Genomic DNA, 25,533 nt, shown 5'->3' on the forward strand with positions numbered 1-25,533 from the left:
GCCTCTGTGGTCGGAAAATCAGCCTCGGAAAGGGGGAAAAGGAGACCATAAAGACCAGAATGCAAACTATCCTGAGCCTCTTTCAGCCTCCTTCCCTCCTGCTCCGAAGTGCCGTCTAATGAAAAACTCATTGATCAGAGGACAGGGGGCAAAGATGGCCTCTACCGCGCCTCCTGCCGTGCCGGCTTCAGCCTAGCAGGGCAGTGGATACACCAGAAGCCTCTGAGTTCAGAGGCTCCCATTTCACAAGGGTGCAACCCATCGGATTGCGTCCTAAGGAGGAAAAGACGGAATAGCTGCACATTCTAGCTTGGTAGCACTGGGAGGCCTCCCATCTGGAAGCACACCCAGTCACCTCTTACAGTTCCCTTAAGCATTTTTCGTTCGTCCCACACTGGGTTTTCCCCTCCCTCCCCCGCTGTGCTTAGTTATTTGTAGTTTGCTATTGAAGGACAGAGATGTGTTAATCATTAGTCTCTGTTTGTGTGCTTTTTCAAAATTGCCCCTAAAGCAGGGGCCCGTTTTCCCATCTGTCTGAAATGCAGCAGGTCTGATCCCTTTAAGGGATAGCAGAAAGCCTGAAATTGTTGCCAATTAAATGTGTTGGGGAGGGGGATTTTGGAAAAATAGGCACTTGCCTGAATTTCCAAAGGGACCCGAAGGTATGCTCCTACGGCAGAATTCAAACAGTAACTCTCACAACAGACTATTGCAAGTCTATTTATAGAGGATAGGTTTTGCGTGTGTTTAGGTACACACAGACATGGCCGCTGGATTTCAGATCTCCCCCCCCCCCCCCAATTTCTGTTGTTTCTGGCTCCCAAACCAAGGAGAATGACTGACTATTCACATTATTACAAAACAATTCTGCAGGGACGGGACAGGAACGTGGCCCAGGTACTTATAGCTGCCCATAAATTGCTCTCCTAAGGAAATCTCAAAAGAATAAGAATAAATCTCAAAATGTTCAAGATACTGAAAATTACTAGACACTGACAGTGCCCGGGACAATCAGTGGGAGTCCCACAGCTCCAGGAGGTAGAAGCTAAGAAATAGATAACGTCAAAGCCTGAAATGACAAAATATAAAACTACCAAATGGTAAGATTTAGGTATCTTTGTACTATGTGTTCAGTGTATTCTTATAATACATATTCAGGCTTTGCTATATGAATGTATTAGTTACTATAGGAATGTATTAATTTCTGTATGAATGTATTAGTTTCTATACGAATGTATAGTTTCGATACGGTATGGTCTTTGCCCACATCACTGTTATATTAGTCCTTCAATTCTTTTAGATTTTACATTGAGACATTCACTCTTTTGAATAAATTCTATTTCAAACAATTGGAACTTTAAATGGTGTGAGAGAATGACTGGTTGCATGGCACGAGACTGTCAAGGGCTCCTTGGAGGCCTCTCTCAGTCTAATCCAGTAGCCAAGTCCAGACACAGACAAAGGGATTCTTTTCAAAGCTTTATTCCTCTTTTACAACTTAACAACTGTATTGTTAGCAACTAGATATGAGCAGCAGAGTACCTATGCCCTAAGTTGGAACAGTTGGTCCCCGTTTGAAAGGGAATAACTGGCAGACCCTGAACTTATGGGCTAGGGAGAGTCCCTCCCCTTTTCCCTTGGATCCTCTGGGCGCAACCGTTGTTTGTGCGCCAACCGGGCACTACGCCTCCTTTCCGCGCCCTCCATTTGGCACCGCTTCCTGCGTCGGCGTCGCGCGTCCAGCAAGTCTGCTTCCCGTGCTCTGTCACTCCCTGGACTGCTATCTAAGCTAGGAATGCCGGTGGGAGGAATCTCTGTCAGCTGTTGGCCCTGGGAAAGATGAGCGCTCTCCTCTCCCAGGAGCAGCTCCTCTTCCTCAGAATCAGAACTACTCTGGGATTTTATGGGCTCAGTGTCCACCCTGACAGAGACGCCTGTGAACCCCCCGGCAAAACAGCCCTAGACCACAACATGCGGATGCCCCCACTATTACAGAGCTGATGCGATCATGCGAGGCATCCTCTGAGAGCTGGGGAAAGAGTACAACAAGAGCCACAGGCTGGGGAAACATTATTGGGCAATTTGAGGGCAAGAACTCTCCTCCCGCAGTGGAACAGTGAGACGTCCGCCACAGCCCGGCTCCACGTCCTCTCTGAGCCTGGTTAGGGCGGCCATCCAGCAGAGTCAAAGCAACAACCTTCTTTGTAACCACCAACGCTTTGCAGAATATGCGTGCTTGTGTGTCAGCTCTTTGATTTTTAATTCTGTATTCAATAGATGTGGTGCTTTAGCCTATATAAGAGAGTCAGGCTGTGTTTCCATGACAACGGAAGGAGAAGCTACTGGAGGAGTACCGGATTTTTAAAAAAGGATCGGCTTTGCTGTGAGCAGGGCTCCACAAGCAGATTCTCTGGACCAGTAAAAATCGCTTCACAGACAGAACATACTTCCTGGTGGGGGTGGGAGTGAATGTCATCTGACTGGCAGGGGCTGCTCACCCAGTAGGAGACGCTTCCCCCCTCTCCCCTGCTTTCTCCTGAAAGTCCAGATGCACCTGCATTTCAGGAGCAAGCCTCATTGAGCACAATGGGAGTTACTTCTGAGTAGACACACATAAGCTTGTGCTGGGAAAAAGGCGGGGGAGAACACAAAGATGGAGACCAGCCCCCATTTTAACCTGCAGGACCTCATTGACCACAGTGGGAGTTACTTCTGAGGAGACACTAATGGGTTTGTTGTGGGAAAGAGACGGAAACCGGCCCCCATTTTAACGCACAGGATCTCTATAATGGAGCTGTGACATAGTTACTTCCTAAGGCAATGAATCGGAGCCTCGAGATCGTGCTTAATCACGACTATGAAATTGGGCTTTAACATGTGTCATGTCAATTGAGGAGCTTCTCTGTTATTTCTGTGGTCATTGAGAGGGCAAGCCTCATTCAGCACAATGGGAGGAAACATGCCTTGACTGCAGTCACGGTGAAAGGCACACCCCTGGGCAGGGCTGGCATACCTGAGCTAAATGCGGGGGTTGGGGCATACAGCAACTATACTGGGGAGAACTCGACTTAAAGAAAAGAATTGGACTTTAATTGGGATTGGGAGAGCACAGTGTGCAGGGAGTGGATGGTTACCCCTCCCTTCCCCAACTGTGATGCTCCTGGAAATCCACCCCTTGCATGCAATTAAGTGTAGAAAAAAACTCCCATTGTCACCAATGGAAAGATTTCCCCCACTAAGCTTAATTATAATGCCGGGGGAGGGGGATTTGTGGGGAGTCATTGCTTGCATATTGCCCCTGAATTATAAGCGAGCTCAGTGAGAGGGTTCTGGGGAGACATTCAGGGGCTCCATGGGCCAAGTCTAGCAATGCCCCTGATGCCAGCTGTAAGACCTTGACAGGCCTTGTTGTGGCAAGGCACTGGGTGTAACCTGGATGCACCAACTCACTCAGTACCTGTCTGCATTTCCCATGTGTTATCTGCAGAATACTCTCTGGGCTTCTCCAGAGAAGGCATTCAGGAACCCTTCACATGCTGCAGCACACACAGTTTTGAATGCAGTCAGAGGGGCTTCATTTTGAAAACTGAGGCTGGCTCCATAGAATTGTACAGGTAATGTCCTGTACCTGAAAAGACGTGTAGGATTTGCATCCCTTAAACTCTACTCCCCCTATTCTGCATAGCAAGTTGTTTTGGGCACTCCAAAGTGCATGAACATCTGCTCTTCAGCGATGAGGGGTTCAAAATCCCCAGGCAGATGACATTTCATATATTCTGGTCAGGCCTGTTATCGTTTTATCTACATTACAATACTAGAAGTAAACAGAAGTGCTTGAAAGTTCTCCTATGGAAGGTACTTTATGAAAGCAGGAACTCCTTTGCTGGGGTGAGCAAGAAAGAAACTCTGCCATCCCCCTCCCCAGATAGACTGAAACTGACGAGGTAAGTCCCATTCCTATAGACCTTGACACCCCTCGGAAGCTTTGGCCTTGAGACTAGATGACTAGACCCTTGCTCTTAAGAAGTCTCCTCCATGGTTCTTCCTCTTCTCCAGAGCAAAGGTCCAGGTTCCTGTGGTAGTCGCCTCACCCCCCCCCCCAAAGTATGGAGACAAAACCAGAGAATATCCAAAAACACACAGTGAAAAGGAGAGATATGTAAAAAATAATGTTCTATTCTTCATAGCAGCCAAAAGCACCCCCCCCCCCCCGCACAGACTGGAGTGGCATCCCATGGTTGCCACGAGAAGGAAACATTTGTGTGGACTTAATTGACACATATTATTTAGCTAGTAGATTAGACATGATAGAACCATCAATGGAATATATCTTACCATACCATTTATAATTTTAGAAACCAAGAAACAGGAGTATTAAATTAGTGGATAAAGAGAAATGTCTCCCCATCTCTTATAACATTAGAATTGAATGAAGTTGATTAGCAGAAGGGTCAGGACAGGGAAAAAATACAATACATCTTCACACAGTCCATAATTAGCATAGGAATTTCACTTTAACAGCAAGTGGTGATTGACATTGTCTTAGATGGCTTTTTAAAGGGTTTAGACAAATCCGTTGAAGAAGACGAGGAGGCCTTTCAATGGCTATTAGCCCTGGTAGCAAAATGGAGTTTCCCTGTTCAGTGACAAGACCCTCTGAAGAACAGGTGTCGGGGACAAACAAGAGCAAAGGCTGCGGTCTTCATGCCCCCCACCCGCAAGTATGTTTCCCAGAAGCATCTGGACAGACACTGTTGGGGGAAAACCCCCACTGGACTTGATGGGCCCTTAATAAGCTCTTAAGACATTTTTATGGAAATCCAGTGGGATAAAGTGTCTAAATCCAATATTCGATAAAGTATCCCATATTTTTAACCAACTTTTTTGCTGTTCCAAAATACTCAGCTTTGCTTGATTATGATTTCCACACTGGATTTGCATTAACATATTATTTTAACATATATAATTTAAAAACATATTAATCTCATTCCAGACCACATGATCTGGTGGGTGAACACGGTTTGTGTCATATGCAGTTGTCATGTCCCATGCATCAATAAAAGCCACATTCAGATCCCGAAAAACATCCTTTGCTGCAAGGTACTGGGCATAGCCATGGAAGTCTCCAAGTCGTTCCTGGTCCACATCCATCTCCCGGGTATTCTCTGCCTTGATGATGACTCGTGTGTCTGGACTCCTCAGGAGAAGGCGCTGGATGGCTCTCCGGACATTAATTGCTCTTCGAATGAAGAATTCAATGGGGAACGGACGGAAGTGCTGGCCCAGGGAAATGACTACAGCCGTGTCTTTATTGCCTGACACCTTGTCAATTTCTTGAGCCACGTAGCTGTGAACTTTCACTGAGTACTCGAGGGAGCCAATGAAGGGGTGGCCATGTTTTTTCCAATGGATTTGAATGTTTCCAGCAATGTCCACAGCAACGAGTTTCTGCGGTTTCCCAAATGAATGAGTATCAAGATATTTAAGTGCTAATTGGGAATAGAAACAAAATCAAATAAGGTTTGTTTTTGTTTTTTGAATAACTGTACTCTGATGAACTAGTGGGTTACTTCTTGTGGGGAAAACTCTACCAACATATGGTCTGTGCTATGGGATATAATGGTTGTTGCTTATTTCAGTGCAAAGACTTCCATCTGCTACATGATTAGCTGTTCTTACTCTTCCCCAATTTGCATTTAATTCCAGTAATTTATTTTGTAGCAGTCCTGTTTTACAGGGTGCCCTCTCACTGCAAGGATCTCACATGCAGAAGAGGACAAACCTCTTCCAGATGTTTCCTCTCAATTAGAACCTCTTCACTGCTGTCAGTTTCCCCATGGCTACACAGTGGCATGGAAGGGCAGTGTGGGTCCACCCACCAGCCCTAGGGCCTGCAAAGCCACTGGGAACTGGTGCTCCTTCTCTTTTGGGAAGAACTTAATGAGGAGGATAGTGGTAGGAACTACAGTTTAGATCTGTCTTCCCTAATGTGATGTCTCCCAGTTATTTTGAATGACAATTCCAAGCCAGCATGATGGGATTTATAGCCCAAAACATCTAGAGGACATGAGGCTGGGGACGTCTGGCTTAGACCTATCCACCCAACAGGGTAGTGGGAGATTCCTCTCCCAAACGGAATTCTATCAGGACTGCTGTTTGCTCTGTCCATAACCTACATGTGTAAATGAGCAAATAAGTTTACACACACAAATACATACATCATATGAATGACACCAGGAGACTGAGAAGATACACTGATTTTTTGCAGACCATCAGTCAGAATACCAGCTTCACCCTGCTAGCGTGATCTTTGCCAGTCATCCTTTCATTGACCTCACTAAACCTAGCCATTTTCGCTTAGCTCTGCTGCCATCCAAGGCAAACTTCTATAATAGTATTCCCAGCAACCTGATCAATTGCAGCACACATCCACACTATCACCATGTTGGGTGAAACAGCTTCCCTAAACTTCGCCCATTAAAGAAAGACTGGGAAAATTATATTTAGGGCACAGAAAGAATTCTGGGTACCAGAAAGTGAGCAGTTATCTATTACAGGCAACAATAGTATCTGGTGGTATCTCTCCGTGAAAAACATACTTTGTATTCTCTTTAGAAAGCTCTCCATCCATTGTCGCACAGTTGAGTCTCCCATGAAGTAAATCAGCTTTCCTTTCAAGCAAGTGTAAATCTTATTGATGGTATTGAAATTGGTCATGTTGCAGAAAACAGGGTACCATTGCTTCTGCCACACGAAGCCACTGGGAAATGGGGAGCTCACCCCACCCCAACATTTTGTGCTTGCTGTTGTCTTGCTGCCTGGTCAAAGAAAAACAAGCGACAACCAGCTGAAAACAAACTCTGGGTCTATGGCATTGTGAGGAAGGTGCCAATGGCTATACAGGGCCTGGGGCAATCAATGAGGATCCAAAGCCCCAGGAAGGAGAAAAGTAGCCACCTCACAGGCAACATTTTTCAGCTCATCAATTCTACCCCTGGAAAACTATGTGCCAATTCTCAAGGAGGAGCCATTTTATGAAAAGGTCCTAGGAAGGAAGCACACCATAACAATAATCAATTTAATCATGATAACTATTTGGGATCCTGCGAACTTTCATACTTACCTAGTAAAAATAAAAACATCAATAAAGAACCAGCAGGGCAGCTAAAATGTCTCAGCCCAAAAAGTCTTTCTTGTACATTTCCCCAAAGAGAGATGTTATTGGGGGTGGGGGGAAGGGCCTGTTTTACTGGGTTGTCCTGGGCCTAGGGCAGGGGCGGCCCTCCAGATGTTTTGGCCTGCAACTCCCATCAGCCCTAGCCAGCATAGCCAGTTGTCAGGAATCATGGGAGTTCTGGGCCAAAAATCTGCCCACCCCTGGCCACACAGAAATTATATGTATTTATTTCATTTCTATCCTGCCAAAGCTGTCTGGGTGGTTCACAGAAATTAAAACCACAGAGTGCACAATATAAAACATGTAAGCTTAAAGCCACAATATAACAGTACAACCAGAATAAAACCTGGCAGCAATGTAGAGGTTTAAAATACAGATTTAAAACACCAAAGCTAAAAGACTAGGAAGTTAGAATGCTAAAATACTGGGATGCTTGATTCCATCAAAGTTGTGATGAAACCCAGAAAGTCCAACTCACTTTCAGAGGGTATTACATGAATGTTTCCAAACTTCTGAGGAATCTCAACTCCAATACCAGACCTTCAAGAGAGAGAAGAGGGCCATGGGGAAAAAGCAAGACAGAATACTGTTACAGATTCTTAGAAAATAGTTGATTAGAAATTGCAGAGTCACCTCACACAAAGCTATAGAACATTTCTTGTCATGAAATGCAATGCTAAACCTTTACTGATATATAATTAAGAATTCAGATAGGTAAATAAGTAAAAGTGATAATTGTATTAAAGCAAAGACATGGAGACACAAGCAGCTTCACAATGAATTTGGGGTAACTGATGAAATCTAATTTGCAAGGCAGTTTGCATGACATCTAAAGGGGGAATGCTGAAAGTCCATTCCTCGAGGCCAAAAGCTTATTTGAGGGATGAAGAATTGTAAGATGTATTCGCCACAGTCAAGCATTAACTAAAGTGTGGTAAAATGTAAAATTCTGTTACTTTACTATCCAAAGACAGAAGTATATGTGTGAAGTTTTCACTCATCAATGAGCAAAATTTTGTATGAGGCACAGACATCAAAAAGCTCAAGATATAGCTATGTAGAAATATTTGTATAATTAGGTTTCATTAGTAAAATTTGATGTTGTGAGCCTAGCAGCTTTTTACTAGAAGCTTACCAGGTCTGTGGATCTGTTTGCTGAACAGCCTATTCAGAGCTGCATTGGAAACATGAAACTTAGATGACAGCTCTCCTTTTAATCATAGAATCATAGAATAGTAGGGTTGGAAGGGGCCTACAAGGCCATCGAGTCCAACCCCCTGCTCAGTGCAGGAATCCAAGTCAGAGCATCCCTGACAGATGGCTGTCCAGCCTCGTCTTGAAGGCCTCCAGTGTGGGAGAGCCCACCACCTCCCCAGGTAATTGGTTCCATTGTCGTATTGCTCTTACAGTCGCATTGTCATTGTCGTGACAATACGATTATTATCATTGATTATTGTCATTGTCGTGACAATACACATTGTCGTATTGCTCTTACAGTCAGGAAGTTTTAATCTATTAGGAGTAGAAATCTAAGAACAAGAAATGTTTAGGAAATACTATTTCCTGTTAAACTATTAAGATCTAAAAATCTTTAGCAATGCTCTGTGTTGTTTTCCTATGTGATATCTTATAATTTAATATGAAGTTATAAAAAGTATATGTTCATAATAAAAATGTAAAATGGAACCAAATATTTTTTCCTTACTAATTCTTGTTAATACAAAACCAAAGGTTGACTGTTTCTGCCCCAAACAAGTTGTGGTATATGCTTTCTTTAAAATGTATTGATCAGCTATAGATTGTAAACTGGCAGTCAAAGGCTTCCACAATATTGGAACTATAGATTGATAAAACTCAGCAAAAGCAAAATCCCTAATAGTTTATAAAGATGGCTTTATCATGCCCAGTTCTTACATCTAATGACTTATTGGAAATGGAAGGCTTGACGAGATGGATCTTGGCCTGATGTAACAAGGTGATTCTTATTTTGTCATGTTCTTATTGGATACAAATGGAAAATTGCATTGAAATAGCCCAAGAATGATCCCGAAGCATTCCAGATGTGGAACAGCAGAACACAATACATTCATTTCTTCTTGCCCGCTTTTGCAAGTGATTCCCAATATTGCTGTGATCCTATCTCCTCAGTACATGCTATTTTCATCAATAATGGAACAAGTCTGCAATTGGTCAGATTCGAAATATGACCCCCTTCTCCCACCACCTTTGAAAAGCTTCACAAAAGTCTCTCAATCTAAAACAGGATTAAGAAGGGGGTAGGAGGGGGTAGGAGGGGGTAGGAGGCCCTTAACTCATAATTCCAGCCCTCAAGCAAATGCACAGATCAGTTCTACCCTAAAGGGAAACATTTGCAGATGGAAAAGGACAGTAAATACCTCTTTAAAAGGCTCTGTTCCAAGTCTGTGAGATATGAGATGGGTTTGTTTTTGGACTTCAGAGAGAGGAAAGCTTCACATGGCACATTCTTTGGTTTTAGGCAGTAGAAGGCCTCCTGATCTCGCTCATCGAGATACTCACAGAGTTCTGCCTTTGTGGTCATGTTAAAACCGCATTCAGTGAAGACTTCCGATGTTCCATTTAAAAATCGGCCTGTGAAAGCTACTTTGCCGTAGCCTTTCTTCCTCGCTGCCCACAGTGCAGAAGCCCCTTCGCTGGGGTGGATGAGCAAGAGGGAAACACTGACATTACCTTCCCAAAACAGGGTGAAATTGACCAGGTACGTCCCATTCCTATAGTCTTTGATAAGCCCAGAAGCTGCGGCATTCAGACTCGATGAGTAGATCCTTGCTCGTAAGAAGTCCCCTCCATACTCCTTCCTCTTCCCCAAGTGGTCGTACAACTCCAGCCGAACCATCAGGTGCTCCCCAACGCAATAAGGGTCTTTGCGGTGCAATATGGTGGCTTTGCTGTTCTTGGCACTTGTGGTGGTTTGAATATGGGTGAAAGTGACACTGGGCATCAGCCGGTCCAGTTTTGTAAGGATGTCTTTTACTTCTTCCTCCTTTTCTGCCCATGCCATCCTAGTATGGCTTGCACTGCCATCTTTCATTGGCCAAATGATGCTCCTGCCATCTTTGAGTGCAAGATTTTTGTTAAGAAAATCTGAATACTTTCTAATTAATCTGAATAACAATTAAAAATAAGAATATTAGGAATATTTGTAAAACACGAGATACATTTATAATATATCTAGGAAGGACAGCAAGAAAATAGGTTACAAATTGTACTTTTTTATTAAAGTAAATATAATTTGCAATGGGCAATAATGCCCCTGCACCTCTTTTTATTTATTTTTCTCATGGGACCCACCCAAGTGCAACACGAACTAGTGTTTCCTTGGGAGGGACCATGTCCATGTGGTAAAGCACCAGCTTTGCATGCTGGTTTGATTTCCAGGATCTCCAGATAGGGCAGGAAAAACTACTGCTTGAAACCCTGGAGAGCCACTGCTGCCAGTCAGTGTCGACAATACTGGGCTAATTGGACCAAGGGTCTGTTCAGTAGAAGGCAGCTTCTTCTGTTCCTAAAGAAATCTTGGAAATTAGGGGAAACTCTCATTCTCAGAATGGGACAGGCCATCAGAGTTCCCTTCTGCAAGCTCTGCTAACCTGCCCCATTCCAGAAATGAGGATTTCTGCTCGTTTGTGTCAGGAACCACTATGTTTCCATGGTGCTAGCAGTAGGTCCCCCTAGCACAGGGGGAGTATTGGATACTGCCGGAGATGTTTTATTTTCTCCGATATATTTCTTAACATAATGGCTGGTTTGGTTATGAAAATTAAGAAGTCCTTATCAGTAGCTGTTTGCAATTTGTTTTATTAACTCTGTTATATTTCTTGAAAATATACTGCCTCATAGGAAGAATTCCAGGAGAGAGAGAAGGTGGGAGGCAGGTGAAGAAGACCTCAAGGTCTCTTCCAGTTGGACTCCTGCCCCCCACCCAGACACCCTTCCCCTCCTCCCAGGTGCCCTCTGGGAAGGATCCTGATGAATTATTTGTTAACATTGTTTATTGTGATGTTATTATTTTTATATTACTTGTAAGCTGCTTTGGTAGGATTTGTATCCTGATTCCTGAAAGATGGCATATTCTTAATGAAAATAAATAAAGCCTGATGTGGTTATGGAAAATAAGATGTCCTTACCAACACAAATATCCTTTGGATCTGTTTCTGCTTGCCTTGTGGGACCTCCAACAGTATTAATCTTGAGCATGCAATGAGAAAACAATAGTTACAATGGGAAACCATAGCTTGGTGGAAGAACACATGTTGCACGTCCAAGGTGCCAGGTTCCATCCCACAGGGGGAAACTGCTTCTTCACTGGACAATCCCACCTATGGGGTTTCTTATTTTTTTCTAGCAAATGGTCATATTTTAGGACCTAAGGAACTCTCTGCCACCATAACTTAGAGTTCCACAAGCTGATCCTTTTCCATTGCCACTAGTTCTCTTAGAATATTTTAAACCTCCCATAAATTCATAGAATCATAGGGTTGGAAGGCGCCTACAAGACCATCTAGTCCAACCCGCTGCTCAATGCAGGAAGCCTGATTCCTAGGTGGTCTCCCATCCAAGTACTAACCAGGGCTGACCCTGCTTAGCTTACAAGATCAGATGAGATCGGGCGCATCCAGCCCTTTGCTCGTCTAGCTTGGTATAAGAAGGTTAGGCATGAGATGGGCACCAACACTAGAGACAAGATGAACTATTGAACAACTAACTTATTAAAGGGATATTTTATACATAAGGGAATACTAATCCTAATATTTACTTTGGGGTTTTCAGAAAGCTGCTTAGTGACAATTCGTAAGGACTCAAGAGACACCGTTGCTGCTACAAGCCTCTTAAAGGTTTCTTGTACTTCAGGCCAAATTCCCTAATCCTCTACCCCAGCCAAGTCCACCCACTGTTCCTCTGTACGGTACAGCTCTTGGGTGTAGTTTTCCTCTGATTCCCAAAGCACCTCTGTTGTATTTCTGGTTGCTTGAACTGTTCATCTGGTTTTTAATGCCTGCTTGAGCAACTGCTTCTGAAAAGATCTTAGGGCGGCCTCCCTGCACAACACAGCCGCCTGCTCCCTACACCTGATCTCCACCAGCCATGTCTGGTTATCCCACAGAGAAAGAATAGCTGTATATCCAGGCCTCCGCGATGCACTTTCTCCACTGCTGCACCCCACCCTTTCCCAACCATCCTGTCGCTCCCCACCCCTTCCTCCTTCCTCATCATGTGCCCCTTACCGCACATTTTGCCCCCCTCTTACCACTGCCACTGTGTTGTGCTGCATGAGCAGGTGGGCTCTCTGGAGACTCACCTCAGCCAGAGGGAGTAGCCCACACGCCTCTTCAGAAAGCCAGCTGAAATGCCTGGCTCTGAGGAGGCCCTTCCTCAGAGCCAGGCCTTGTGAGAGGGGTGTCCCAGGATGTCGCCTGTACACATGGCAAGCGCCACAGCAGGAAGGCGGCTGGCAGGGCCCTCTGGAGCACCCCCTGGAGATGGTGAGGGGGGAGCAGCGCTATTCTCTCTCCCAGGGCCTTTGCTCTTTCTGGGCTGCCGCTGCCTGTAGAACCTCAGAGAGTGCATTTGTGGGTCTGTTTGATGAGGGGTTAAGTGCATGAGCCTAAGTTCACCAGTCAAAAGGGCGAATCTAGGCAACATTCACATGTGAGAAGAAGTGAATGCGGCAGTCCTGGTGGTTAAGCCATCTCCAGCACAACTTGAGTGCCTGAGCAGCCCTGCTCATCCCTGCTAAAGCAAGCTGTTGTGGTATAGGGAGAGGAGCAGCAACTGAGATGTGAGTTCTTTTCACAAGAGAGAGTGAGAGAGACAGAGAGAGCCTGCCTGCTTGTCTGAGAGGGGAGGGGAAGCGCATGCCTGTCTATGGGAAGGTGAGGGCTGTGTGTGAGAGAGAGTGCCTTTGTGAATTTTATATTTGTGTGTGTGTGTGTGCATGTGTGTGTGCACGCATGCACACATAAAACATTGGGAAAAAACCTGGGAGTGTGGATGCACAGGAGCAATTGTGCGATATTTTGTGTGTCCCATGAGCCCTCAACCCCTTGCCTACTAAATATATACACTTTCAATTTCACCTTTCCCCCCTCTATGTTGTCCCTCAGTTTTCTGCTCACTCTGTTCCTGCTGTGGATCAGACAAATATGGGTGCCAAGGAGTGCTTGAATGTTACTATATAGGTCAGAGACACCCCTCCCAACAATCTGATTTGCACGCATGATCTTAAACTTAAGTTGCATGCCTCAGTTTTCCCTTTCTGCATAATGGGTTGCCGTTGAATCAGATAAATCTGGACTGAAAGGAGTATTTTTGTTTTGTGGGGATCAGACTGAAACTCTCCTTGTGGCTTCCCTTTTTGCCTCAGTTTCCCTTTCTCAAATGGGTTTCCACCTGAGCCTTCCCACATATTTTTAATCTTGGCCCAGGCTACTGTTAGTTGCCCTGCCCTCTGCCCTATCAGTTCCAGTGGGCACCAGCTACCACTGCATAGGATTGCCGCTGTAGCTATCTCCCTAGGGTCTCTGAAAGTTTAATTACCAAGTGGTGTATTGGATGCATCTTGTCTCCAGTGCACATGTATGTATTGTGTGCATGCAGTAAGGGACCATGCAATCCATAGCTGGCCATTTTACATACTAGAGAGGCTTGTTTTGAGCTGTCCATAACATATTGTAAGACAATTCTTTTGTCCAAGTATGTCTATTCTTTTAATTCCACCTTTCCTCCAGGAGCCAAGGGCTTCTTCACATGGAGCTTTTATCCTGCTGTTGAGATTGCTCACTCGCCGAAGTTTGCAGGCTCTTTGGATGACGTCGTGAACCTCCAAGTGTCTCCTGCACTAAATGACCTTTATTCTGTTTTTAAATAGATCGGAGATAACAAGCGATTAGATTACCAAGCGTGAGTTCCCTCTGTGAAAGGAAAAGCCGCAAGAAAGGAGCTAGACCAATGAAACATATGGAAGACTCAGATAAGGGGGAGAAGGAGGGAGAAGGAGGGGAAAGGAGAAGGGGAACAGGAAGCGCATGTAAAGGGAGTCCATGGTGATCCTGCATTTAAAACGGAAACAGAAAGCCCCAGTTTAAATGCGGGATTTTAGGCTGGTGTAGAGATGCTCTAAATGTGGTGTACATGATTCCCCCAACCCATTGTTATTCTCACAACAACCTGTGAGGTCAGTTGGGACAGTCACTATCTGTAAACCTAAGGTCACTAAGCGAGCTTCATCAGTGAGCAGGGATTTGAACCCAAGCCTCTCCTGTTCTAGTCTGACACTACACTGACAACAACAGAACAAACAACTTCTTAAACTCTAAATCAGCGTGGATAAGCAAATACTAAAAAGCAGGTGGAACAGAGCCGTCAGTATGTGTAGTAGTGTGAGCACGGGGTGGAGTGGAAAGCTCAGACAGGGATCCTTGGTATCAAAATAGGAGTGTTACAGGCATGTCTCTATCTTTCTCTGTGAAATGTTCAAGGGCATGGTTTAGCAGTCCAGACAAGTCAGAGTTTTGCAGCAGTATGGCTATTAGTTTTTGGGTGGAAAATAATCTGTTCTGGAGTGCACTGTGTCTGTGTGGGCGGAGGGTGGGTGGGGGATTTGCTGGTCTGCCTCCAGCAGCAAATTATCTTGGGCTGACCCTGAATATCAGGCAGCTTGTACTGTACACATGGAGATAACTGCCTTTTCAGCCCCAACACATGAATTGGCACCAACGCATCAATCAACACAACCGAGAGAAAAAGTGTGTTTCATGAAAATGCTGAAACAAAACCCCGGGGGCTTTCCCGCAAAGTGCCTTAGCTGTGTCACCAAACTGGGTGAGAAGAAGTAGAGTTCTTTCAAGCCACTGATATCTGGGGGAAGCATAAAATCAGTCCCACAGCAATTCACTGCTAGTATTTGTTGATACAGGCATGGATTGTGTGACATTTCTCCGGAAAATAGCTGATTTTACCTGGACTGGAATTGCTGGGGAGGCTACTGAGACATTGCTAACCCACCTCTCTCCCAACAAGGAGAGAGCACCTTGCCCAGGAAGGGGATGTTGGCCACTGGCCTATAATTGTTAACATCCTCTGGGTTCAGGTTAGGCTTTTTCAGGAGTGGTCTAATTACCGCCTCTTTTAAAGTGGCAGGCACCACTCCCTCTCTCAAGGAGGAATTTACAACCACCTGGACCCAGCCGGACATCCCTTCCTTGTTTGATTTAATAAGCCATGAAGGGCAAGGGTCAAGCACACAAGTGGTCGATCGGACTTGGCCAAGCACCTTGTCCGCATCCTCAGGCCTCAGTAACTGAAACTCATCCAATAAAACTGGACCAGACGGTGCTCTAAACGCCTCTACCAATGGAACTGCATTAATGGTGGTGTCCAATTCATGAAGAATCTGAGCGACTTTATCTTCAAAGTGCCGTGCAAACTCATCACAGCGTGCTACCGAGGGTTCCACTGTCTCTCTCCCTGGCCCAGAATGTAACAGGCCGCGAACCACTCGGAAAATCTCCGCTGGACGACACTGAGAAGATGCAATGCTGGTGGAAAAGAACTGTCTCTTTTCCACCCTCACCGCCACACAGTAGGCTTGGTAGTGGGCTCTTACCTGTGTTCGGTCAGATTCAGCACGAGTTTTCCTCCACCTGCGTTCTTGCCGCCTCCCCTCTTGCTTCATTGCCCTCAGCTCAGGTGTATACCAAGGAGCTGGCCGGGCTCTGCTCAGAGGTAGAGAGCGTTTAGGCGCGATCGTGACCTGGGCTTCGACAGGAGCACCAGCCATACCAGCAGGAAAATCCCCGAGAGCCCTCTGGAATCCATCGGAATCCATTAATCTCTGGGGGCGGACCATTTTAATAGGTCCCCCACCCTTGCAGAGGGGGAAGGCTGCCAGGAGTCTAAACCTCAGCAGGAAGTGATCTGTCCATGACAAAGGGACAGATGTTAATTCCTCCACTTTCAGATCACCATCCTCCTGCCCAGTTGAAAAAACCAGATCAAGCGTGTGTACTTTTATATGCGTTGGGCCGATGACATGTTGGGACAGCCCCATGGTTGTCATGGCGGCCATGAAGTCCTGAGCCGCCCCGGATACAGCGGCCTCGGCATGGAAGTTGAGATCCCCCAGGACCATCATCCTAGAGGTCCTCAACACCAAGTCCGAGACCACCTCCGTCAGCTTAGGCAGGGAGTCTGATGGGCAGCGGGGTGGGCGGTACACCAACAAAATCCCTAATCTTTCCCGGGTACCCAGCACAAGGTACAAACACAGATGAAGTAAAAGTGGCAGGAACCCTAGGGGAAAGCGACCATGTCATCTTGGAATTTGTGCTCGAATGGGCTGTAAAACTGAATTTAATTGCACATGTACCTTGGAATTTAGGAAAGCCAATTTCAAAAGGCTCAGGGAAAAGTTGGATGGGATCCCGTGGCTAGAAGTCCTGAAAGAAAAAAGAGTTTAAGAGGGATGGGAGATCCTGAAAACTGAAATACTGAGCCACAACCACAATCTATTCCTAAGAGAAGGAAAAATGGGGTACATTTAAAGAACACCATGTAGCTGCACAGGGAGCTCTTTTATGAGCTGAGACTTAAAAGGGTCATGTATAGGAGATGGAAGGAGGAACATATTACCAAGGAAGAGAACAATATTGTTGCCTGAACCTGTAAGGATGTGTAAGGAAGGCAAATGACCTGAGGCTGGCAAGGGATGCTAAAAGCAACAAAAAGGGCTTCTTGGACCAAGATAGGAGCAAGAAGACACTCTTACAAGATGATAATTCAACAGAAATAAATGTGAAGTCTTGCATTTAGGTACAAAAAACCAGAGACACAAGTAGGGGCGGGGGAGAGATCTGGCTTGGCAGCAGTACTTATGGAAAGGATCTAGGTGTCTTAGTTGATCATAAGCGGAATATGAGCCAGCAGGGTGATGCGGCGGCTAAAAAACATAATATAGTCTTGGAGGATCTCTATACCAGCTTAAAATCCTGCATTTAAAACAGGGCTTTCTGCTTCCATTTTAAATGCAGGATCACAACAACTCCCTTTTGCCATGCACTTCTTTCCCCCCTCCCCTTTCCTTCTCCCCTGGATCTGAGTCTTCCATTATCTTTCATTGATCTCACTCCTCTTTTTGCCGCTTTTCCTCTTTTCACAGAGGGAACTCAAGCGGAACACGATCTGATTGCTCATTATCTGCGATTTATTTAAAAACAGAACAAAGGGCATTTAGTGCAGGAGATGCCCTGGAGGATCACAGCATCATCTAAAGAGCCCGCAAACTTCCGTGAGGGAGCCATCTCAATGGCAGGATAAAAGCTCCGTGTGAAGAAAGCCTTGAGCTGCATTAGCAGAATCATAGTATTCTCATCATGGGATGTAATAGTTCTGCTCTGTTGTGCATTAGACAGGGCACATTTGGAATACTGTGTCCAGTTCTGGGGGCCCCATTTTAAGAAGAACATTGAAATGTTGTAGTGCATCCACAGAAGAGTGACCAGGATGGTGAGGGGTCTGGAAACCAAGTCCTATGAGGAATGGCTGAAAGAGCTGCATACGTTTAGCCTGGAGAAGAGAAGATTAAAGGGAGATATGATACTGGTCTTCATATATCTGAAAGGCTGTTGTGCAGAAGATGGAGCAGACTTCTTCTCTGTTGCTCCAGTGGTCAGGACTAGAACCAGTGGGTGGAAACTGCAGGGAAGCAGATTTTGGCTAAACATCAGGAGAAACTTCCTAATACTGAGAGCTGTTCAGCTGTGGAAGAGACCGTCTCAGGAGGTTCTCCTTCACTGGAGGTATTTGAGCAGAGGCTGGGTGGCCACCTGTCAGGGATGCTGTAGCTGCATCCTGCAGTGCAAAGTCTGCATGGGCACAGGTTGGAGTAGATGATCTCCGAGATCCCTTCCAAATGAATTCATTTATGAATGAATTTTCTATAGAGACAAGGCAAGGATTCGTACTAGGGGTGTGCTTCAGATTCGGCTTAGTTCTAAACTGAATTGGGCTGATTCAGAAAGATTTGGAAGATGTCCGAATCGAAGAGGGGTTCCTCCAAAGCTGACCGAATCAGAACCCTCTCAAAGCTTCATTAGCGATTCGGATTTGAAGATACCCAGACAATGTGCCTATAATAATAATATTATTATTAGTCCTCCATATAAGCTCCCCATATAAGGAAAATATTGGGGGTGGGGGAGAAGAGGTGTAATTTTGTGACTGGCAGTTCTAGTTTCTAATTATAGTAGGGATGTACAAAACTCACTTACCTTTGCTCCGTCCCTCCCTGCGGAATCCTCAACGGGGGGGGGGGGGGAGGAGATCCGGTCCTCCCCCCCGGAATCCTCGACGGCCGGCTCTGCTCCGCAGCCAGGCCACGGAGCAGCTGGCCAGGGCCATCTGCAGCCAGATTTCTGGCCGCAGACGGCCTGGTGCGGATGCAAATGGTGGCCGCCATAGCGGCTGCCATTTGCATCCAGCTAGACAGCTGTGATAGGCTACGTAAGAATTTACGTAGCCTATCATGGCTAACATCAAAAAAACCACAAAACACACAGCGTACACAAATGGCGGAGGCTACGACGGCCACCATTTGTGTTCCCTATTTTTCACCAACTTATCTTACGTAAATATTTATGTAAGATAAAACGGTGAAAAAAAAGGGGAACGCAAATAGCGTAGTGGACGCTATTTGCGTTCCTTTATTTTTCGCCATTCTAGTCTACGTAAATATTCACTGGAATCCATGGTGGAATTCTCCGCCATCCCTAAATTATAGTGGATGGTTTTATCAGGGGTCTCCGGTTGCAGTGCCTTGGAGGAAGCATGTTGAAGTAATATAGTGTAGGACTCTTTCATTGTTCTGTGCTGTTTGCTCATTTTCTCTTCCATAAGCAGGAATGTTAAAAGAGTTTTTGTGGTGGCTGTGAGACCCAGTAGGGTGTAGTATCGGGTACTTGCTTGAAAAATGCTGAATGTTCAGGTCCTTCTACCTGGCCTCTACATATAGGGATGTGTGAACTCACCCCTGTCTGGGTTCTCCGGATGCCCGCCCAGCCCCTGCCTCCACTTGCTGGTCCCTGGACTGCGCCTGAGCCCCTCCCACACTCAGCGAGCAGCCCACACTCACCTCAGCAGTCTTGTCGAGCTCCGCGGTCACCATTTAAAAATAAAATAAAATGGCAATTGCAAAAATGCACATGTATGCGCATATTCTCATGTGTGAAATGCATATTTTTGCAATGGCACACATTAGTGTAAAGGTGTGAAAATGTGCATTTTTCGGAAAATGCGCATTTTTGCGATCACCATTTTATTTCTCAAAAAATGGCAATCACGGAGCTTGATGAGGCCACTGAGGTGAGTGCAGGCCATTCGCTGAGCATGGGCAGGGGGTTAGGAGAACCAGGGGCTCGGCGAGAGGGGCTCGGGGGTGCGGGCAGGATTGGATCCGCCAGATTCCCAGACTGAATTGGGCGCCTGCACCATCCCTATCTACATGCATCATTCACTCCTGTTCGACTGCACTTTGATGCCAATTGAGCAGAAAACAAACAATCCTGAAATTGCTTTTCATTCATCATAACTCCTTACCCTCTGTACATATCATAGAATCATAGAATCATAGAATCATAGATCCTTCTTACATTTTGCAGGTTTACTGCCTAGGGGCCCTCTAGAATGTGTGCCATTTTCAAACAAATTGCCAAACAAAACGTGGAGAGCTGGAAGGCAAGGATGTCTGTAACATGTCAATCCAGCCCTTTTGGGGCTCGATGGACTTCAGCTGCTTGCCTGACTCGGCTCACATTTGCAGGCTGAGCGATGGGTTTTTCCTGGAATCTGGGACCTTTTTGTGTATTTTTTAAAAATTGCTCAAATAGAGATGTGTGCAAACTGTAGTTGCAATTTGCACAAATTTTTATTTGAGCAAATTAAAAAAACACACAGAAAATCTGCAAACTGGCCTCGATGCAGATCAAGTTGGGCCAGTTCATGGGAAATGCACCAAAGTCCAAACCAAGGGAAGCTCATTGAGCTCCACCTCCCAAACGAATTTCTCTGACATCCCTAGAAGTGGAAATGGATTCTCACCCCCCAAATCTGAGCATTCTCCTTCCACAAAACTATAGCACCTCTCCTTTCAGCTTTCTTAGCGAAGGCCATCTCTATGTTGTATGCCATTCTCATAACAACTTTCCACAAATAACATAGGACATAAGCAGAACCTTCTATCGAAACCCCCCTAGCACTGCATCTATTCAGCTAAAACATGGTGGATTTGATTCACTCAGAGGGAGCAACTAAGCCTGCAAATTTCATCCAATTCTGCCAAGAAATAAAAAGGTTATCAGCACTTCATTTTAAAAAGCATGCTTTTTAAAAAATTATTCCCTCCCCCCTAGACACACACACATACACATGCAGACACACCTATTTGTTTGAAATTTGGCAGGTTTCATCCTTTCACAAGGGGCTCCTATGCTGGCAAATATCATCCAAGTCTGTCTAACAGCAAATAAAGTTATAATTGTTTGTTGGTTTCCAATGATTCGTCAGTGGCGAGGCACAAATCTTCACATTTCCAGACTGAGATTCAGATTTGGGCCCTGACTTGAATTTGGCAGCCTCCAAATTGGTCTGAGATGAATCAGATTGTTTCCAAATCACCGAACTGGGGTCCAAATCAAACCCTGTGGTTGCTGCTCACCCCTAATTCCTACCTCGGTTTCAGTTTTGTACAAAGTGAAGAAGATGAGTGCTACAGTCACAACGCCCAGGAAAGCTACTGGAGTCACGATACGAGGCAAAGACATTCCAGTTACCTCTGTGAAAGATACAGATAATATTCCTGTCAACACCCATCACAACTAGAGATGCATGAATCTGTCAATTCAGTTTCTCATTTATCCAATCTTAAGTTTGGTTTGTTGCAAACTTCCTCAGACACACTTTTTTGTATGTAATTTGCCTAACATACACATTTCTTGCAAGCAATTTTCATAATATACTGCATTTTGGAAACTTATTTTCACAAATATACACCTTTTTTGTGTGCATGTCCCCATAATATATGCATTTTTCTACCCATTTTTGATTAGAGAACTCCATTGCAAAAGCAGAAGTATGAATTTCAAAGGATAACTGAATTTCGGTTTGCTTAATGGCTCAAAAGTGAAAAAGCAGGCAAGTTTGCATTAAAATGCAAACTATAGCAATACTTTGCACTAGGAACATAGGAAGCTGCCTCATACAGAGTCAGACCACTGATTTTTTTTTTTTTCTAGCCCACTACTGTCAACATTGACTGGCAGCAGTAGCTCCCCAGGGTTTCAGGCAGGAGATTTGCCTGCCCTAGCTGAAGATCCTGCCAGGGATTGAACTTGGGACCTTGTGTATGCAAAGCAGGTTCTGCTGATGGAACCAAGTTATGCCATCAAATGTTAGGAACGTAAGAAGACCCGTGCTGGATCAGACCAAGGGTCCATCTAATCCAGCATTCCTTCCACCAGTCAGGTTCTAGTACTATGAGAAAGGGAGTGAAATGTCTCTGTACTGTTTCAGGTTTCTGTAACTGGGATGAGGGGAGGGGCAGATGATCATCATTCCAGAGACAAACAAAATAGATATTTAACAGTATTTCCTTTACTTTGGAATGTTTGGCAAATAGCAATATTAAGAAAATGATTAAGAGAAGTAGAAACAACTCTAACCTCAGGCCGCCATTCACTGTCAAGTGCAATGTTACTACTGCTAGACCAACAACAGCTGCTTGTCCCAGTCCCTTTAGTATTTTGTTGCCAGTCTCTGTTGTGAAGATGCACTCTTCTTCCAGCTGAAGGCTGCTTTCTCTGTTCCCTTTTCTTCTTCACCACACTGCTGGTTTCCCTGAACGTCCTTCTCTGTTCTCCGCTTTCCCTCCCCTGCTGCCTCCTCCTCTTCTCTGGCACTTCAAACTGGCATTTTCCTCTCTCCTCCCTCCATTCCATGCCCCTCCCACTTACACAGCTCCCATTCCAAGGTCCTTCGAGGCAGGCATCGCACTCCCCATCCACTTTCTCCACTCATTGCACCATGTCTCCCCTCACTCACCTTTTCTCTAAAGAGAAAAGAGTCCCAGATGTTCTAACATTTCCTCAAAGGGGAGTTGCTCCAATCCTTTGATCATTTCAGTTGCCCTTTTCTGCATTTTTTCCAGCTCTACAATATCCTTTTTAGGAGTGGTGACCAGAACAGTACACAGTGCTCCAAGTGAAGTCACACCATAGATTTGTATAATGGGAGTATGATCTTGGCAGTTTTATTTTCAGTTTCTTACCTAATTACACCTAATATAGAATTTGCCCTTTTCACAGCCACCACACACTGGGTCAACATTTTCGTTGAGCTGTCCACCACAACCCTAATCTCTTTCTTGGTCAGTTACCACTAGCTCAAATCCCATCACCTTATACTTAAAGTTGGAATTTTTGCCCCAATGTGCATCACTTCACGCTTGCTTACATTTAACTGTATTTGCCATTTGGATGCCCATTCTCCCAATTGGAGAGATCCTTTTGGAGCTGTTTGCAATCCCTTTTTTTTTAACTACCCTAAATAATTTGGTGTCATCAGCAAATTTGGCCACCTCAGTGCTCACTCCTAATTCCAAATCATTTATGAACAAGTTGAAAAGGTCCTAATACAGATCCCTATGGGACCCCATTATTTTCATCCCTCCATCGGGAGAATTGACCATTGATTCCTACTCTCCTCTCTCTGCTCTTTAACCAGTTGCAGGTCCATAAGAGGACCTCTCCTCTTACTCCATGACTGTTACGTTTGCTCAGGAGTCTTTGGTGAAGGATTTTGTCAAAAGCCTTTTGGAAGTCCAAGTAAACAATGTGTACTGGATCACCCCTGTCTAATGTTTATTGACACTCTCAAAGAACTCTAAAGTGTTAATGAGACAGGACTTATCTTTGCAGAAGTCATGTTGGTTCTTTTTCAGCAGAGATTGTACTTATATATGCTTACTAATTTTATCTTTAATAATGCGTTCAACCAATTTTACCTGGAACAGACATTAAACTAACTGTCCTGTAATTTACTGGATCTACCCCGGATTCCTATTTAAAAATTAGTGTAATCTCAAGACTCAAGGCACCAAACACCCCCAAGCAACACCCCACTTCACTCCTACAACTGGGGATGCAAGAAAAGAGCTCCCCACATAGGTTTGGAAGGTTAGGGGGCATCCACGCTACAAAGTATAACTGTCTCTCATGTCTCTCTGCTCAAATCCCTTACTATAGGTGGAAACGGCGAGTTGTCTAAACTGTATTGATGTGAAACAACTGCTTCCTCCAGTAGCAGTGCCTCCACAGATGAGAAACAAGGCTAACCGGGCACTCTAAAATGCAGGCAAGCTTTTTGTTGGTAAATGCCAGGCACTCCACTCCACCTGTTGCTACTGCTGCCAAGCAATCAAGAGAACTTTTGCCTTGTGAAAGGTCATCCTGGGCCTGGACAAATGGAGCAGAACAGTCATGGCACGTAGAGAAATTGACAGTAACCCCTTACAGGGGAAGAAGTAAGGGCCAAACAATATGTTACTTTAGCTGCATAGTTCTGGCCTTGAGTGCAGAGTTTTACAAATTGCCAGCCCAGGAGGCCTGATACTGGCAGGGTGGGGTGGGGCTTTTTCTCTGGATTGGGGGCCCTGCACCTGCAATTTGCATTGCCAAAGAAGATTTGTTCCAAATGCAGCACTTGTCGGTGAGAGACTCAGACAACCTAGGAGACTGTCTAACTCCTGGTGGCTGTGTGGCTGCCTAGGTGATGGGCTTTCATAGATCTCTCCTACTTTGTAAAGAAAACTGAAGGGTCCCCAGCCACCTTGATTCCATTACCCTCCTAAGAAACATCCAAACTGCCATATTATTTTATGCATAAAAGTATTTCATACTACTTTCAGCCCTAACAAGTGGTCTGCACTGCAGGACAAAACCAAAACAAACAACATCAGATAACAAAAATGTAAACTAAGGCCTTAAAACCAAAATGATCCAAGATAAGACCCCCAGTCTCACAGAAAAAGCCTGTAAATGCCAAGAGAAATCAGAATGTTTCTACTGTGAGCCTAAACACCACCAGGAATGGGGCTAGTCTCACCTAGAGATGTGTGCAAATGGCCTCTTGAAATTATCCACTTAATTTCTCCAGCAGGAAGATAAATTCTCCAACTGTTTCTCAGGGGTGGGACTCACCATTAGCACTGGCAGTAGCCCAGCTAATTTCTTTCTTCTTAAGTATTTTTTCCCCATTGCTGCTGGAACTGACAACAGCAGCGGCTGTCTTGGTAGCCTGGCTACATTTTGAACCCACCTACTGTCATTCTGGGCCTGTGTGTGTGTGTGTGTGCGTGCGTGTAGGGGGGTGAGGAGATGTGGCTGCCACACGCACACACAAAAGGTGGGGAATATTCAGAGAAAAGTCTGTAAATTAGCCTTCTTTTTCTGGGGTTGGGGTCAGAAAAAAGAAAATCTCAGAAATTTTCTTTAGGAAACGTTTTTTGAGAAATTTCAGCTCAGTTCTAGTCTCACTTCCTGTGGGAGGAAGTTGCATAATGGGGGTTCCGCCACACATTGGTCTAACATTGTGTCTCCTCCCACAAACCTGCCTGGTGGATCTCAGGTTGTTCTCTACAAGGTCTAATCCACTGAAGAATCAGAAATACTCACCCATCCTGGGAGCATTTCCAAGCTGATGGCTTCATATTTGGACTCTCATGTCCGGGTCGACATGCAAGCCCCAAATACTGGTTGGCCTGCAAAATTTCTCCCGTTCTTTCACTTTTGTTTAGAACAGCACAGGGTGGAAACGTCTTAGCAAACTTTTATGCATGGGTTGAAACAGTTCAACCCAGGTGACCTGTTCACCAAGCCACTATGCTACCACTTGCAAAATGTCTTGAATATACAAGGGAACATTTTGCTCCATGGTGCTGCCTGAGGAAAAGAACCACCACATCTTTTTGACAGGAGAACATGCCAAGTATCCATGCTTGATGGATTCCCAGAAGACAGCTACTGTTATCCGTGGTGACAAATATTCTCAAATGCATAAAGGAGACTCTGTAGATATCCTGACCCAGATGAGGTGAGCACCTTTTGTTCAGCAAACTCAATGTTGATGCCACTTCCCTGCCAACAGCCCAGTGGGCCACAACCCTCATCCAAAAAATAAAACAAAAATGTTTAATTTTACCTGTAAAACCTTTTGACCTTCAGGTTCTCTGTTTTCATCTACATTCGTTTGCTTTCACTCTCCTGTCTCCT

General features: G+C 45.0%; 1 protein-coding gene across 8 annotated transcripts; it reads right to left on the bottom strand.

The window, feature by feature from the left end:
• Positions 1-25,533, bottom strand: LOC146340379 (NXPE family member 4-like). Of its 8 annotated transcripts, XM_084860632.1 has the most exons (9): positions 25,463-25,533; positions 20,938-21,041; positions 16,584-16,653; positions 13,934-14,070; positions 11,344-11,404; positions 9,574-10,320; positions 7,656-7,717; positions 6,600-6,818; positions 1-5,489 (listed from the first exon to the last, which is right to left on the bottom strand). In XM_084860632.1, exons 6-9 carry the CDS (start codon positions 10,245-10,247, stop codon positions 4,954-4,956), a joined length of 1,491 nt encoding a protein of 496 aa, XP_084716758.1. In that variant the 5' UTR covers positions 10,248-10,320; positions 11,344-11,404; positions 13,934-14,070; positions 16,584-16,653; positions 20,938-21,041; positions 25,463-25,533; the 3' UTR covers positions 1-4,953. The 8 variants fall into 8 exon arrangements, with proteins under 8 accessions (XP_084716758.1, XP_084716754.1, XP_084716753.1 ...); XM_084860628.1 differs by lacking the exon at positions 25,463-25,533 and having other exon boundaries at positions 9,574-10,270; positions 20,938-21,025; XM_084860627.1 differs by lacking the exons at positions 13,934-14,070; positions 16,584-16,653.

The sequence above is a fragment of the Heloderma suspectum genome, chromosome 6, assembly GCF_057233095.1.
Source record: "Heloderma suspectum isolate Gila_16-S chromosome 6, 16-S_ref, whole genome shotgun sequence".
Taxonomy (NCBI): domain Eukaryota; kingdom Metazoa; phylum Chordata; class Lepidosauria; order Squamata; family Helodermatidae; genus Heloderma; species Heloderma suspectum.